We start from the raw sequence: 16,230 nt of genomic DNA on the forward strand, positions 1-16,230 counted from the left end.
GTAGGGCCTTTTAAAAATAGAATGTTGTGACTCCTGCCAAGGCCATGAAGGTAGAATTTGATAAGTGAGATACAGGTGGGTAATTGTGGTGATAACTTTAAAATGTTACTAAACCCAGGACCCTGCATTCACTATATCTGATCTCCCACAGTACACAGAACATGGAAATGCAATAGTTTTAGTAAATATAAACTGCTAAATACCTTTTTTCATCAGCAGTATATAGCAGTCTTGTGACTCCTATCTGTGTCCGGCCGAGCACTGGTTAAAGCTTGTAGGAGGAGTTTTCATTCTCCTCTGACTGTCCTGTGAGGCTGCATGACCCCTGACCCTCTGGACAGTGCTGATTGGCCCTGTGCTGATCACATGCACCCTCCCCCCCCAAAAAAAACAACTCTCTAGCAATACACACCAAACTGAGCATGTGCAGAGTGCCTCCTAGGGCACTGTATTATCAGCAGATGGATTGTGGACAGTAAAGTAGAATCGGACAAGGATCAAACAGCCTTTTTACTCGATGCGGAGGATTAACCCCTTAGGTTCCACGGTGAGTATAGCAAGCAGTATACTATACTGCATATACATACTTATTTTACTGTTGTGAGTTTAGTAACACTTTAGCCTCAGTTCATACTAGATGCGGTGCGAATGCACAGAAAATTCGCAGCGGATTCCGCACGTATCAAAATTGCAATCCACAAGAACGCCCATGTGATTTGATTGTGGTGTTGACTAAAAAAGGGTTCTGCACAAGTTTGGTGCGAATGCGGTGCAATTTGAGCCATATAAATCCATGGCTCAAATCGCACCCCAGAGACATTGCATGTAATTCGCATGAGAATGTGCTGTGATTCCTGTGCAAATTATATTCCCTGCACCGCATCAGTGTGATCCTGGGCTTAAGCTCTCTCCATACAGCCCAGGTGTGTGAATGTCTCTAGGTCATTGTCATTTTCAATTAGTAGTCCTGGTCCAGTTCAATTATCCATTTAAAAATCTGTTCATAAAGAAGAACACATTAAAGTGTAAGTCCACCCTAACCCTAAAATCCCTGCATCTACAGACATCCACGATCTATCATTAACCTATCTGGCCCTGTAAAAAAGAAATCAGTATACGTACCTTTTCTGAAGCCTATCCGATCCGGTCTCCAGCGGTGGAAGCTCTGCAGAGGACACAGCCAACAACGGCTGTGAAATGAATGGGGAGTGATGTCACCCATAGACTTACTATGGGGCTTCCGTTGTCGGCTGTGTCCTCTGCACCCACCTACACAGTGAAGCCGCAGCTGACAGCTCAGCGTGGGATCGGATCTGCTTCAAAAAAGGTATGTATGCTGATTTCTTCTTTACAGGGCTAGATAGGTTAGTGTTAGATTGTGGATATCTATAGATGCAGGGATTTTAGTGTTAGAGTGGACGTCTACTTTAAAGTGGTTGTAAACCTCAGATATGAAATATTAACAAAGGATATTCCTCTATAGTGTGTGCTTGTCTCAATCCAGAGCATTCAGTGTCATTTCTGTTTGCTGCTTCCTTCCTCTATCAGAATGAATCACTTCTGACAGGGGAGGGACCTCTAACTGATTGACAGCATCAGCTCTGTTCCTGTGTGCTGTGTATGGGGGGGGGGGTATCCCTTTCCTCCAATCGGCTCCCAGAGCTCTCCTCACTGAGTTCTGCAGAGTGTAACATCAGCTCCCCGCCCCCTTTTTTCTGAACGCTCAGACAAGTTGTATAGATTCTGGACTTTGAACTGATGTAGAGAAGAGTAGACTGCAGATAAACAGGTACAACTTTTGGAGGATTTATTTCATTTCTGTGTATCACAGTCACTAGTGGGTATATGTAAAGATTTTCTTTAGAATAAACTCCAGGATTCGTAAACTATACGCCTGGAGTGGGCATCCCACACTACAAGGGTTAAATACTTGTTAACCACTTCCGGATCGCCGCAAGATATTTTTTATCGGCGGCGGGAGAGGGGCCTGCCGCGCTCTGGTGCCCTCCGCTGCTTTCCAGAGCCGTCAGCAGTGGCGGAGGCGATCGTATGCTCTTCCCTGCTGGGTGTGGAGACGAGTGAGGGGAAGATGGCCCCCACCCGTCTTCATACCATTGAAGGGCGGAAGCAACATCAAAACGTCACTTCCGCCCATAGCTCTTAAAGGGCATTTTGTAATTTAAAAAATACATTTAAAAAATAGTAATTTTTTTTAAATTGTTTTTTAGTGTAAATATGAGATCTGAGGTCTTTTTGACCCCAGATCTCATATTTAAGAGGTCCTGTCATGCTTTTTTTCTATTACAAGGGATGTTTACATTCCTTGTAATAGGAATAAAAGTGACACCATTTTTTTTAAAGAATAGTGTAAAAATGAAAATAATAGGTAAAATAAATATGATTTTTTTTTTTTTTTTTTTTAAACACGACCTGTCCCGCCAAGCTTGCGTGCAAAAGCGAACACATATATGAGTAGCGCCCGCATATGAAAACGGTGTTCAAACCACATATGTGAGGTATCGCGCTTGGTAGAGTGAGAGCAATAATTCTAGCCCTAGACCTCCTCTGTATCTCAAAACATGCAACCTGTAGAATTTTTTAAACGTCGCCTATGGAGATTTTTAAGGGTAAAAGTTTGTTGCCATTCCACGAGCGGGCGCAATTTTGAAGCGTGACATGTTGGATATCAATTTACTCGGTGTAGTATTATCTTTAACAATATAAAAAAAATTGGGCTAACTTTTCTGTTGTCTTATTTTTTAATTAAAAAAAGTGTATTTTTTCCAAAAAAAGTGCGCTTGTAAGACCGCTGCACAAATATGGTGTGACAAATTATTGCAACGACCGCCATTTTATTCTCTAGGGTGTTAGGAAAAAAAAAAAAGTATAATGTTTGGAAGTTCTAAATAATTTTCTAGCAAAAAAAAACTGTTTTTAACATGTAAACAACAAATCTCAGAAAGAGGCTCGGTTCTTAAGGCTCCATTCACACTAGCACGTTTTTTGATGCATTTTGCAGAAATGCACGGGAATTTTTTAACATGGGTTCCTATGGAACATGTTCACATCAATGCCTTTTTGTTTCTCTGCATTTTTGGAAAGGGTCGGGGACTTTTTTTCATGCAAAAAGCAGCGTTTTGCATGTAATGGATTTCAATGGACAAGCATCAAAAACGCAAGTGCACCGTTTTTGCAGCGTTTTTGATGCGTTTTTAAATCGTGTTTTTGCCGTTTTTTTTTTTTTATTTTTTTTTTTAGACTGTAAAAAAAAACTGTAAAAAAAAAAAAAAAACGCAAATCGTGGCAAAAACGCCGCAAAAACGCTGCTCAAAAACGTGGCAAGCATGAAAAAAAAACCTCCAAAAACGCTCAAAAGCAACATGCATAGGTGTGAATCGAGCCTAAGTGGTTAAAGTGGATGTAAACCCTCACATATACCCAGTAAAGTGACTGGCCTCAAGTGATACACACTGGAGCGGTGCGTTGGCAGGACATCAAAAAAAAAAAAGTCCTGCAAGCAGCATCTTTGCGACTCTTTAGGAGAGGTGTATTCACCACTTCTAAAGCGCCCCTGCCCATTGAAATCAATGGGCAGCGCCACCGAATCGCTGCTGCATGCTTTTAACCCTTTTTTGACTGCTAGCGGGGGGGGGGGTTAAAAGCACCCACTGGCAGGCGAAAAGCACCGCTAAAATGACAGTAAAGCGTCGCTAAAAATAGCGGCGCTTTACTGCCGATGCCCCAGTGCAAAAGGTCTCTAAAGCCCCGTACACAGGATCAGACTTTCCAACAGGAAATGTTCAATGACAGGCTGTTGGCGGTAAATCCGACTGTGTGTACGCTCCATCGGACAATTGTTGTCAGATTTTCAGTGGACAAATGTTGGATCACAGGTTTTCAAATTTTCCGCGGACAAATGTGTGTTTTTCGAATTTTCGGAGCGTGTGTACACAAGTCCATCGGACAAAAGTCCAAAGTACAAACACGCATGATCGGAAGCAAGGACGAGCCAGAAGCGGTCGGTCTTGTAAACTAGCGTTCGTAATGGAGAATTAACATTTGTGACGTAGCAGATTATGAAATGCAGTGCACAATTATGGTTCCCACCTCATCCCTTTAAACCCGAACACATATTAATTACACAGGTTCTGCGGCAGATTAAAGTGGTAATTAAACTCACTTGGTGCCTTATCTGCATTTAATTAGCCTCAGAACCTGTGTGATTCAAAAGTGTTTGGGTTTAAAGGGATGAGGTGGCAACTCTACGCACAATTCTCTTCTTCTCTAATGGGATAATAATGAAGCTGCTTTGCTGGTGATACTGATGGAATTATTGCAAACAAATTTTCAAAGACTTTTTTTTTCTAGTGATATCAAGAATAATATTATTATGTTTTTTATTTTTTATTTGGGCAAGTTACCACATCACCATTATCCCGTAGTTTTTAATAACAAAGATACAACTATGTTGGTGTCCCTTGTTAATTTTACGTTGTATTTTTTTAAATGTAACTGTCTACTCCCAAACTGTCATTTGAAGTAAAACACATAGCCAAGCATCATTCTACACAATTTTATATTGTGCATTAAAAAAAGAAAACAAATAAAATTAGACATGCTATCTGCCAATAGAACTTAACCAAAAAGGGCATTCTATGCATCCAAAAATATAGAAAATATACAAAATCAAATCATTATTATTCAACCAAAAAATAATGTCAAAGCAATAACTCCAAGGCCAATAATAAATAACGCGTTATCGCCTCCGATTCCGTAACATGTCTGCCAACGATTTTGTTGGCGGAAAGTCCGATCATGTGTACGAGGCTTAAGGGTAAAAAACCTTCAACATTTACAACCACTTTAATGCATTCTGTGTATTAAAGAGGAAGTAAACCCTGGTGCGTTTTACTTCCTCTTTATTCCCCTGCAAAGTAAAAGGATAATGGGCTATTATGCATCACAGGAAGCCCACAATGTCTGCGTTGTGCCCGCTGGTGGAAGAATCCATCTTTGCCCCTCTTCCTTCCGGGGCTGCAGACTCCAGCTCTGTGACTGGTCTGAGCCGTGTGAGGTCACTCCCGCGCATCCGTGCGGGAGCTGCCAGTTACGGCACACGCTGGGGAAGAAAGGGCACGGGGGCGTTTCTTCACTGCGCATGCGCCGATGACATCATTGGCGCACTACAAGGTAAATATCTCTTAAACGGTGCACATTTAGGAGATATTTTCAGTACATATAGGTAAGCCTTATTATAGGCTTACCTATACAGGTATGTAAAAATGTCTCAGTGGGGTTTACAACCACTTTAAGGTGAAAAACCTTTCAGTGCCTGTTCCCCCCCCTTCAAATACTTACCGGCTTCCTGTATGGATCCCATGCTGTGCTCTTCTGCAGGTCTTCTCTCCTCTCTTTACTCAGGCTTGGCTGGGAGCAGTGGAAGCCATTGGCTCCTGCCGCTGTCAGTTAAATCCAGTGAAGCAGGCTGAGCCACGCTGTGTGTGTCAATGGTCACACACAGCCTGTCTCTGGAGTGAGTCCACACATGTGCCACAATAGGAAGCAGATTCCTATGGTGGCACACACAGAAGAGGAGGAGCCTGGAGCACCGGAAGGGGACCCCAGAAGAGGAGGTTAGACAGCTATGAATATAATGCTTTTTTATATATATATATATATATATATATATATATATATATACCGTATATATCTATATCTTTACAACAGATTTAAACTGAGAATGTAGGAGCCAACCTGTGTACAGATGTGGATCCAGATATCAGATTTATAGATACTGGTTCTCATACGATTCCACTGATATATGGCAGAAAGAAAGGCTGCAAAAAAGTTAGGCGCTGGCGGTAATTTTCTAGGTTCCTCGGTTACCTGACTCCGGAGATCTGTCCACCTCGCCGTACATCACCGCGGCTGCTTCACTATTTTTCCTTCTATTCTCCACTAAACAGCCGGGATTTATCTGGCACCAGCTTTGTTTTTCTTTATATAACCAATCCAGTGTAAAAATATACTGATCGTGTCCTAAAGTGTAAAGCAGACATAATCTGCTGCTAGCCGAATGTTTTTATTTTATTACAAATCCAATACATGTCCCTCATGGACAGCGTGCTTTTACATGATTGCAAATCCAATATATATGGCTAGGAGGGGACGAGGGTTTCAATCTCTCCTGGTTCCAGCTCTTCAGGAATGTGAACTTTTGGTAATTCTGCATTATGCGACATGATGGGACATGAGTCCTAACATTAGTTAACGTGGAACTCCAGCTATAATGTTTCAATCCCTTTTAATGGCCTGTTTTTGGGTGACCGAGAGCCAAACATTCTTCACTCGGGGTCCGAGCGATCGTATTCCTCCTCCAGTCCATAGAATGCAGCAGAAGTGACCAGCACACCATGTTTAGATGAATAGATAGGACACTTTATTGTCACCAACAGAACAGTTTTTACTGCTGCTGGAGGAAGAAGCCCATAGAGGCCTTGGGACATCACGGCTTTCTGTTGGTGACATTAACCACTTAAGGACCGGGAGGATTTACCCCCTTAATGACCAGGCCATTTTTTGCAATACGGCACTACGTCGCTTTAACTGACAATTGCACGGTCGTGCGACGCTGTACCCAAACAAAATTGACGTCCCTTTTTCCTACAAATAGAGCTTTCTTTGGTGGTATTTGATCACATCTGCTGTTTTTATTTTTTGCACTATAAACAAAAAAAGACCGACAATTTTGAAAAGAAAAAAAACAATATTTTTTACTTTTTGCTATAATAAATATCCCCAATTTAAAAAAAAAAAAAAATTCTTCATCAGTTTAGGCCAATGTGTATTCTTCTACGTGTTTTTGGTATAAAAAATTCGCCTTGAGCGTATATTTATTGGTTTGTGCAAAAGTTATAGTATCTACAAAATAGGGAATATATTTATGGCATTTTTATTATTCATTTTTTTTTTTTTTTTTTTTTTTACTAGTAATGGTGGTGATCAGCTATTTTTAGTAGGACTGCGACATTCCTGCGGACAGATCGGACACTTTTGTCACTTTTTTTTGGGACCAGTGACATTTATACCGTGATCGGTGCTATAAAAATGCACTGATTACTGTATAAAGGACACTGGAAGGGAAGGGGTTAACACTAGGGGGCGATCAAGGGGTTAAGTGTTCCCTAGGGAGGTGTTTCTAACTGTGGGGGAGTGTACTGACTGGGAGTACAGAGAGAAAACACTGTTCCTGATCACTAGTAATAGATGATCAGTTTGTACTCCCCTGACAGAACGGGGATCTGTTTGTTTACATTGACAGATCCCCGTTCTGGTTCTCTGTGGAGTGATCGCGGGTGGCCAGCAGACATCGCGGCCGCTGGCCATGCACATTGGCTCCCCTGTCATTCAGCGGGCGCACGCGCCTGCTATAGCTCTTAAAGGGACCACCGTACCGGTGCAGCGATTTGTGGGGATGAGCCGACCTGCCGCAATATGACGGCGGCTGGTCAGCAAGTGGTTAAAGTGTCTGTTTATCTAAAAATGGTGTGCTGGTGATCTCTTGGATTGGATTATGCTTTGGTGGCGCCCTCGACCATTCCACCAAAGGCACCCACCTGGATCTCATTATTGTATGGAATGCACTGGACTCTTTGGGGTCGATTTACCAAAACTGGAGAGTGCAAAATCAGGTGCAGCTCTGCATAGAAACCAATCAGGTTTTGGGTTTTTAGCTTAAATTCACAATAGTAAAATCAGTCTGTATATGCAGTAAAGCTTGCTGTTTGATCCTGTCTTCTCTGATCAACTCCTCCTTCCACTGTCTCCAATATATCTCCTGATATTTACAGAGCTAGAGGACAAGCTGCACATGTTCAGTTTGGTGTGTATTGCTAAAGAGTTTTTCTTTTTGTATTTTTCTTGGGAGAGTGCATGTGATCAGCATAGGGCCAGACAGAGGGTCAGGGCTCCCGCATTCTCTTAGGACAATCATGGGAGAATGAAAATTCCTCCTACAAGCTTTAACCAGACACTCATAGAAGTCACAAACAAGGCTGCTCTAACTGATGATGAAAAAAGGTATTTAGCGGTTTATATTTACTAAAATAATTGCATTTCCATGTTCTGTGTATTGTGGGAGACCAGATATAGTGAATGCAGGGTCCTGGGTTTAGTAACACTTAGAAGCTGATTGGCTACCATTCACAGATTTTGCAATTCACAGAGTTTTAGCAAATCAACCCCAATGTATTTATGCAGCACCATGAAATTGAGAACCTGCAGAAATGTTTTTTTCACAATAAGTATTGTTGTATTCATGAAAAGTTATGCTATGTGGTCAGTTTATGTGCAATTCTACTTTACATCCTAGTAACATAATTCTTGCATATTTTTCCTTTTTTTTTTGCAGCCATTGGTTTACTCCCGGAGCAAGAAAAGATCATAGTCAGGTAAGACGGGTATCTGATATAGATGGAAGTATGGCTGAGGGGGCTTGATGTGAGTAGTTGACACTTAAAAGAGAAGTATGGGCAAAGCTTGTTTAATCATACTTCTCTTGTGGGTCACAGTCGTGTATTTACTTGTGCTCTGACCCAGAATCAACTGACAGAGCGCTAAAGTCCACTACCAGCTGACATCACAAAGCTGAATCAGTCTCTGGAAGGATCCTGACAATAAAGTCAGGATCCACCCAGATGCCTGATTGGCAGCTGGATCAACCTTTTGGTGCTTTGCTGAGAGCTGGTCCCGCCCCCTCTCCTTCTTAGCGCTCCTGTGACTGCTTGAGGGGCAGAGCAGAGAGCAATGACCAGGGCCGGGACAAGGGGTGGGCAGGGGAGAAGTTGCCCTTGGTGAAGTGAAGCAAAGGGGCAAAAAATGGACACAGGGTGGTACACCCATTCTATGGCATGTATTAATAATGGGGGGGGGGGGGGGGGGGAACTCTGCATCCTTGCCCTGGGTGCTGGATGACCATGTCCCTTTCCTCCAATCAGCTCTCACACAGTGTAAGTGCAGTATCTCCACCCACCCCTATGCACTGCTGACAGATGAAGAAAGACTTTTAACACTATCTGCACAAAGGGGAAGACAGCAGATATACAAGTAAACCTTATGTAGGGAGATTTGTTTTAATCTTTATGTATCATCTGAGGCTGTTCACTTCACTGGGTATATGTGAGGGTTTACATCCGGTTTAACTCCTTCCCACCGAGCGTACGCACATATGCGGCCTCGGCTTTCAGGGGTTATACCGGGATGATGCAGGCAGCATCCCGGTACTGTTTTTTAGAGCGGGCGGTCGGCCCTGTGGGATAACAACCGATGCAGCTTAAAGCCACTCAGCTGTTATACCAGAGGAGCTGGAGGGGATGCCCCCCCCCCTCCCGCTGCCCTCCACCGCGCAGCAAAGAAAACGCACACGTAAGTGGCGCCCGCATATATAAACAATGTTCAAATCACACATGTGAGGTATCGCCGCGATCGTCAGAGAGAGAGCAAAAGTTCTAGCACTAGACCTCCTCTGTAACTCTAACCTGGTAACCGTTTTTTTTTTTTTTAAAGTGCCGCCTATAGAGATTTTTAGGTACAGTAGTTTGTCGCCATTCCACGAGTGTGCGCAATTTCAAAGCATGACATGTTTGGTATCTATTTACGTGGCGTAACATCATCTTTCACATTATACAAAATAATAGGGCTAACTTTACTGTTTATTTTTTTTTAATTCATGAAAGTGTCTTTTTTTTTAAAAAATTGCATTCGAAGACCACTGTGCAAATGCAGTGTGACATAAAATATTGCAACGGTCGCCATTTTATTCTCTAGATTCTCTGCTAAAAAAAAATATATACATATATATCAATATATATATATATATCTATATATAGATATCTATATATAGATATAGATATATAAAGTTTATATAATGTTTAGGGGTTCTAAGTAATTTTCTAGCAAAAAAATACGGATTTTAACTTGCAAGCAACAAATGTCAGAAATTAGGCTTAGTCATGAAAGGGTTAAGGATCAATGTATTTTTAAAAGATAAATGAGATTTTCACAAACACCACTCTCACTTGACTTGTTTTGCTCTTTTTACCAAGTGTCAAAATAAAGTCCAAGACCTTGGAATCAGCAGTAGGGCATTTGAGCCCTTAAAAATTAAAAGTCAGCAGCTACAATATGTTCAGCTGCTGACTTTTAATAATCGACACTTACCTGTCCCAGGGTCCAGCGATGCGGGGGAACGAAGCTCCGCTCATCTCCCCCTCCTCTCTGCGGCGCCGGTGTCTTGTCGAATACAGTCCCCTATCCAGAACTGTCCGCCCTGTACTGCGCAGGCGCAGTACGGAGGACAAACGAGACGCCGAAAGTCTCCGAAGTTCAACAGCTGATCGTCAGCTGTACACGGCGCCTGCGCATTTATTCTTACCCTATGTCCAGGATCATTCCCTACTATCCAAGTGGACATAGAGTTAGAATAAATAGTTGCCGAGCGCAGCGAGGCCGTGCCCGAAGCGTGGCGAGCGAAGCGAGCCCGCGAGGGGCCCTCTTACACAGCCATCGCTAACAGGTGCCCGAGCGCCGTGTACAGCTGATGGTCAGCTGATCAACTTCGGACATTTTCGGCATCTCCTGCTGCTCCGTACTGCGCAGGCGCTGCGCCTGCGCAGTACGGGGCGGACACTATCTGATAGGAGGACACTATATGTCAGAACACCGGCATTGTCGGAAGTGGGAGCTGGAACCATCTAAAAAGAGGGTTTCCACTCCCCCCCCCCGCAAAAAAAAATGACATGCCAAATGTGGCATGTCAGGGGGTCACCTTCCCTTAAAGTGGAAGTTCCATTTTTGGGTGGAACTCCGCTTTAATAGATCCAGCAACCCTAGCCCGCCTGTTATGAGCCTCCTGTCTCGTGCTCCTCCCAACCCTCTACTTTGTGAATGTTGGAAGGAGAGGTAAGGGTGTCATGGTTCTAGCATGGGGAAATTGGGGGTTGCCATATGTATATGCAGCTCCCCGGTTCAAAGACTCTACTGGTGCACTGTGCAGGGTTGGCGGATGGAACCACAGTATATATTAACCTCTTTTGCAGCAGGTTGCATTTTTTTCTTTTTTTTTTTTTTTTAGAGCCTAGGTTGCTTTACAGCACAACTCTGGACAGCTAAAAAATGATCGCTTGCCGTGGGGCTGTGCCTGCACTGCAAGCATTAATTGCTTGTTTTTGTCTAGGGGAACAAAAAAATGTTAATTTACTTACCTGATCCTCTACTCATGTAGTCTAGGGTCCTGACATCATCAAGACCAAAGCAGGGTTCATAGTCCTGCATTGGGTGTGATGATGTCGATCGATGTTCCATCACCAGACTGAGGGGAGGACCATCTGCCGGGGGAGCAGATGATTGGGTAAGTAAAATGGTTTCCCCCCTCCCCCTAGACAAAGCAAGCTAATAACAAGGGATCACTTTCCATTTTCCCAGAGATGGGCTTTAATGCAGGCATGCAACACTCACATCAAACTGTGGGGTTACTAAAAGTGGAGAATGCAAAATCTGGTGCAGCTCTGCATGGTAGCCAATCAGCTTCTAACTTCACCTGGAAGCTGATTGGTTTCTATGCAGATCTGTACCAGATTTTGCACTCTCCATTTTTAGTAAATCTCCACCAGTGGACCAAACTGAGTGAATCTTCAAGGAGGTCACATTGTATCTATTGAGGGCTGCAACTTACTTGTTCTATCAGAGAGAAGGGTCATAAAAAGGACTAAGCAGCAAAATGACATACAGAAGAGTGTGTTTTATCAACTGGACCCTCTTTCGGTTACAGGGACATTGTGGTTCCAAAAAAATAGTTTCAAGATAAAAAATCCATTGTATTAAAAAGACAAACAATCTCCCTTTTTACCACATCTATGTCGCCAAACTATTATATATCGCGCCTTTCAGTTTTCCAATTATGGTGATTGACCCAGCAGCTACAGAGACCGATCTCTTGTGTTGGGTTTCCATTAGGGGTCGGCCGATTATCAGGGGCCGATAGTCGCATTTTTTAAAGAATCGGTCACAAACTTACAGATATTGGTCTCCCTCTGCGGCAGCGCTCATCATTTTGAGGTCCATTATGTCATCGGTAGAAGAAACCAGGACTCAGACGGTTTGCAGTGCACTGCAGGCAAAGGCCACCACCTTCCTCGCCTCAGACAGTGCAGCCACCCACAGCAGGGAGCAAGGCTGCCCTCCCACAGCAGGGTGCCAGCCACCCACAGCAGGGTGCCAGCCACCCAAGCACCCACCCACCCACAGCAGGGTGCCAGCCACCCAAGCACCCACCCACCCACAGCAGGGTGCCAGCCACCCAAGCACCCACCCACAGCAGGGTGCCAGCCACCCACAGCAGGGTGCCAACCATTCAAGCACCCACCCACCCACAGCAGGGTGTTAGCCAGTCAGCCACCCACAGCAGGGTGCCAGCCAGCCACCCACAGCAGGGTGCCAGAATATTGGAGGAAAAATCGATATCGGCCCTGAAAAACGACATCTGTTGACCCCCTATTTCCATGCATGTGCATTGTTTGGTTTCTGTGTGAAAGCTGGGTGGCGGAAGATGGCACATGACTTGCCATGCTAATGTTGGGAGAAGAGGAAGGAGTTGATGTCGGGGCAGGATACAGATATTTCCGTGGAGGGAGAAGGCAGGGAAATATCTAAAGGATGACTTGTGATTGCTGTAAATGTACTGTTTAAGGCTGCTTCCACACTGCTCAGTTGCAAAAACGCATAAACGTTGCGTTCTTGCCACATTTGCATTGCATTTTTCTCCTGGACATGTGACTATACAATGCACTTACTACAGGTATGTTGCGTTTTTCCCGTGGTTTCTGTCCCCTTTAATGGAGAGGTGCGTTCTTGGTGCATTTTTTTTTTTCTTTTTTAACTGCACCGAAAATGCAGCAAGCAGGACTTTTAAAAACACAACTGAAAGCCAACGTAGCGGTGTGAAGAGCTCCATAGGATTTAAGTGGATGCATTTTTCTTTGGCCTTTTTTTTTTTACCAAAAAATATTCAGTGTGAAGGAGCCCTCAGCCCCTGTGCACACCGGTGCGATTTGTCATGTGATTTGACAGTTCCAAGTCGCACCCCATTGTTGGCAATGGAACCGTTCAAATTGCCGTGACACTGAAAAAGGTTCCTGCATTACTTTTTGCCAATACCATTGCGACTGGCATAGACTTCTGTTAACAAAGTCACAAGCCGCAATGGAATCAGAGGTGCAAATCGCACAGATCTTCAGCTTTGAAATCGCAGTGAAGTAGCAAGTTTTCAAAGCTGCATCAGTGTGAACAAGGACTAAGGGTCTATAAAACTGTGATTATGTGTGTTATGACAGTGTGTCTTTAAAATTCTTAAACCATTGATGGCAGCATAGGAGGGTCACATATGACACCATAAGCCTGCTTTTAAGTATTTAGGCTTTATAGGTTTAGGTGTGGTTCAGGTCTGCTTTAGGGCTGGTTCACACTACAAAAACGCACTCCAGATCTGTTTTCCGGATGCTTTTCTGCATGCGTGTTTTTGGTGCGTTCCAGTGTATTTTTGATGCATTTCCGGATGCATTCCAGATGCTTTTTTTCCTGTTTGTTTTTTCCTCCAAAGTACTGGAGTCCAGTGCATTTTTGATGCATTTCCAGATGCTTCTTTTCTTTTTTGCTATTTTTTTTTTTCCAATGTACTGGGGTCCGGTGTGTGTTTTTGATGCATTTCTGGTGCTTTTTTGATGCGTTTTACTGCGTTCCAGTACAGTCCAGTGTCAGAAAAATGCAGCAACTGGAAAGCCCTGGAACTGACAGCACTGGTGTGAACTATGCCATTGGAAACCAAATGCCCTACTTTCCATGCGTTTTTTGTTTTTTTTTTAAATCAGGAATTTTCCACGCGTTTTTGATGCAGAAAAAAAAAAACGTACTGGACTGGATGTGGTGTGAACTGGCCCTTAACCACTTCCCTACCAGGCCAATTCTGACATTTCTCTCCTACATGTAAAAATCATCATTTTTTTTGCTAGAAAATTACATAGAACCCCCAAACATTATATATGTTTTTTTAGAAAAGACCCTAGAGAATACAATGGCAGTTGTTGCAACTTTTTATCTCACACAGTATTTGTGCAGGAATTTTTCGAACGCGTTTTTTTTGGGAAAAAAAACAGTTTCGTGTTTTAAATAAAAACAAAACAGTAAAGATAGCCCAATGTTTTTGCATATTGTGAAAGATGAAGTTATGCCGAGTAAATAGATACCTAACATGTCACGCTTCAAAATTGCACGCGCTCGTGGAATGGCGCCAATGTACGGTACTTAAAAATCCCCATAGGCGACGCTTGAAATTTTTTTACTGGTTACATGTTTTGAGTTACAGAGGAGGTCTAGGGACAAAATGATTGCTCTCGCTCCAACGTTCGCGGCGATACCTCACATGTATGGTATGAACACCGTTTTCGCATGTGGGCGGGACTTACGTATGCGTTCGCGTCTGCATGCGAGCACACGGGGACAGCGGCGCTTAAAAAAAAAAAAATTTTTTTTATTGTTCATTATATTTTCTTTTTTTTATTTTGACACTTTTTTGAAAAAAAAATTTGATCACTTTTATTCCTATTACAAGGAATGTAAACATCCCTTGTAATAGGAATATGGCATGACAGGTCCTCTTAATAGTGAGATATGGGGTCAATAAGACCCCACATCTCACCACTAGGCTGGGAAGTCTGAAATAAAAAAATAAAAATAAAACGATCACCGCTTCCCAGCCGAAGCGGCGCCATTTTTTTGAATGGAGAGGCCGGGCGTGACGTCATAACATCGTGCCCGGCCTCCGATGAGCATAGAGACTCCGGCGACATCTGGTCCGCCGGAAATCTCCATGATCTACATCCGGCGCCAGCGGATCCGCTCTCCGCCTCACCGATCGTCATTCAGATATACCCGCTCAAAGCCCAGGACGTCATATGACGTGGGCGGGCGGGAAGTGGTTAAACACACTGGTAGGATTTACTAAAACTGGAGCATGCAGAATCTGGTGCAGCTGTGTATAGTAACCAATCAGCTTCTAGGCTTTAGCCCAGGTTCACACTGAGCTGCGGGAATGAAGCTGTGAACTCGCAAGATTTCACTCCCGCATGTCAGTCCCGATTTCAGCGGCGATTTCACTGACATCTGTGTCGGTTTCTGCACAGATGTCAATGGAAATCGCAAAATGTAGTACAGAAACTACTTTTTGAAATCGGTGTGGCGTCGCACAGATTAGGACGGTGCCATTGCCACCTATTTGACATGTCAAATCGCACCAGTGTGAACAGGGGCTAAGGGCCCTTTCACACTGATCATTTTTTTGGCAAAAAAAAAAAAGTGGAAGAAAAATGCATGAAAAATGGTTCACACTGAAGGTGGGTTTGAAATCGTGTGAGTTCCTTTCAAACCCGCATTTCAGTGTGAGTTAGAGGCGATTTGGAAGATATCTGTGCGGTTCATGCACAGGTGTCTATGGAAATCGCCTCTGAAGTCTCCAAAAGTAGTGCAGGAACTACTTTTGGAAATCTGTGTGGCGCCGCAAAGTCGGCGTCATTCCGATTGGGACAGTGCCGTTGCTGGCAAAAGGCTGCGATTTGGCATGCGATTTAAAATGTCAAACTGCATGTCAAATTGCGCAGATGTGGGGGCTTATTGTCAAAGCTTAATGGAGCAAGTTGAAGTTAGAAGCTGATTGGCCACCATGTACAGCTGCACCAAATTTAGTAAAACAACCCCAGTTTTTTTTTTTTTTTTTTTTTTTTTTTTTTATTAGAAACCAAAAAAAAAACAAAAAGAAAATTCTGTTTCTGGAGTATGAAATTAAGATCATGTAACTGGACAGCAGAAATGTTGCCCATACAAACCAGTTATAATAAAGTTTGAAAATATGAACAATGCAGTAATTTAGGGTTTTGATGTGAATAGTATATAAGGATATAATGATAAAGGCCTCGAAGGTTGAATATCAATTTTAGGAGATCTTTCTATTGGATCTAAAAACAGAGACCGTTGTAGAGGAATGTGTGTCCTACAGAGGGACACTTGTGATCTATGAATGTGATCGTTATGTAGGATCATTAAATGGCTCAGAACATCTCTATGTGGCCAGGCACTCTGTGTCCAGCACTGATATGCAGAACTGTGTGTCCTTTATATTCATGG

The 16,230-nt window shown here is 43.2% G+C and overlaps 1 protein-coding gene across 1 annotated transcript in view; it reads left to right on the forward strand.

Moving 5' to 3' along the window:
* The window catches only part of GPATCH2 (G-patch domain containing 2), a 265,802-nt gene that overhangs the window by 158,213 nt on the left and 91,359 nt on the right, over nucleotides 1-16,230 (forward strand). The window contains exon 7 of the mRNA XM_073628372.1: nucleotides 8,411-8,450. Within this exon, the coding sequence (XP_073484473.1) occupies nucleotides 8,411-8,450 (40 nt within the window). The remainder of the gene's footprint in view (nucleotides 1-8,410; nucleotides 8,451-16,230) is intronic.

The sequence above is a fragment of the Aquarana catesbeiana genome, linkage group LG04, assembly GCF_042186555.1.
Source record: "Aquarana catesbeiana isolate 2022-GZ linkage group LG04, ASM4218655v1, whole genome shotgun sequence".
Lineage (NCBI taxonomy): Eukaryota > Metazoa > Chordata > Amphibia > Anura > Ranidae > Aquarana > Aquarana catesbeiana.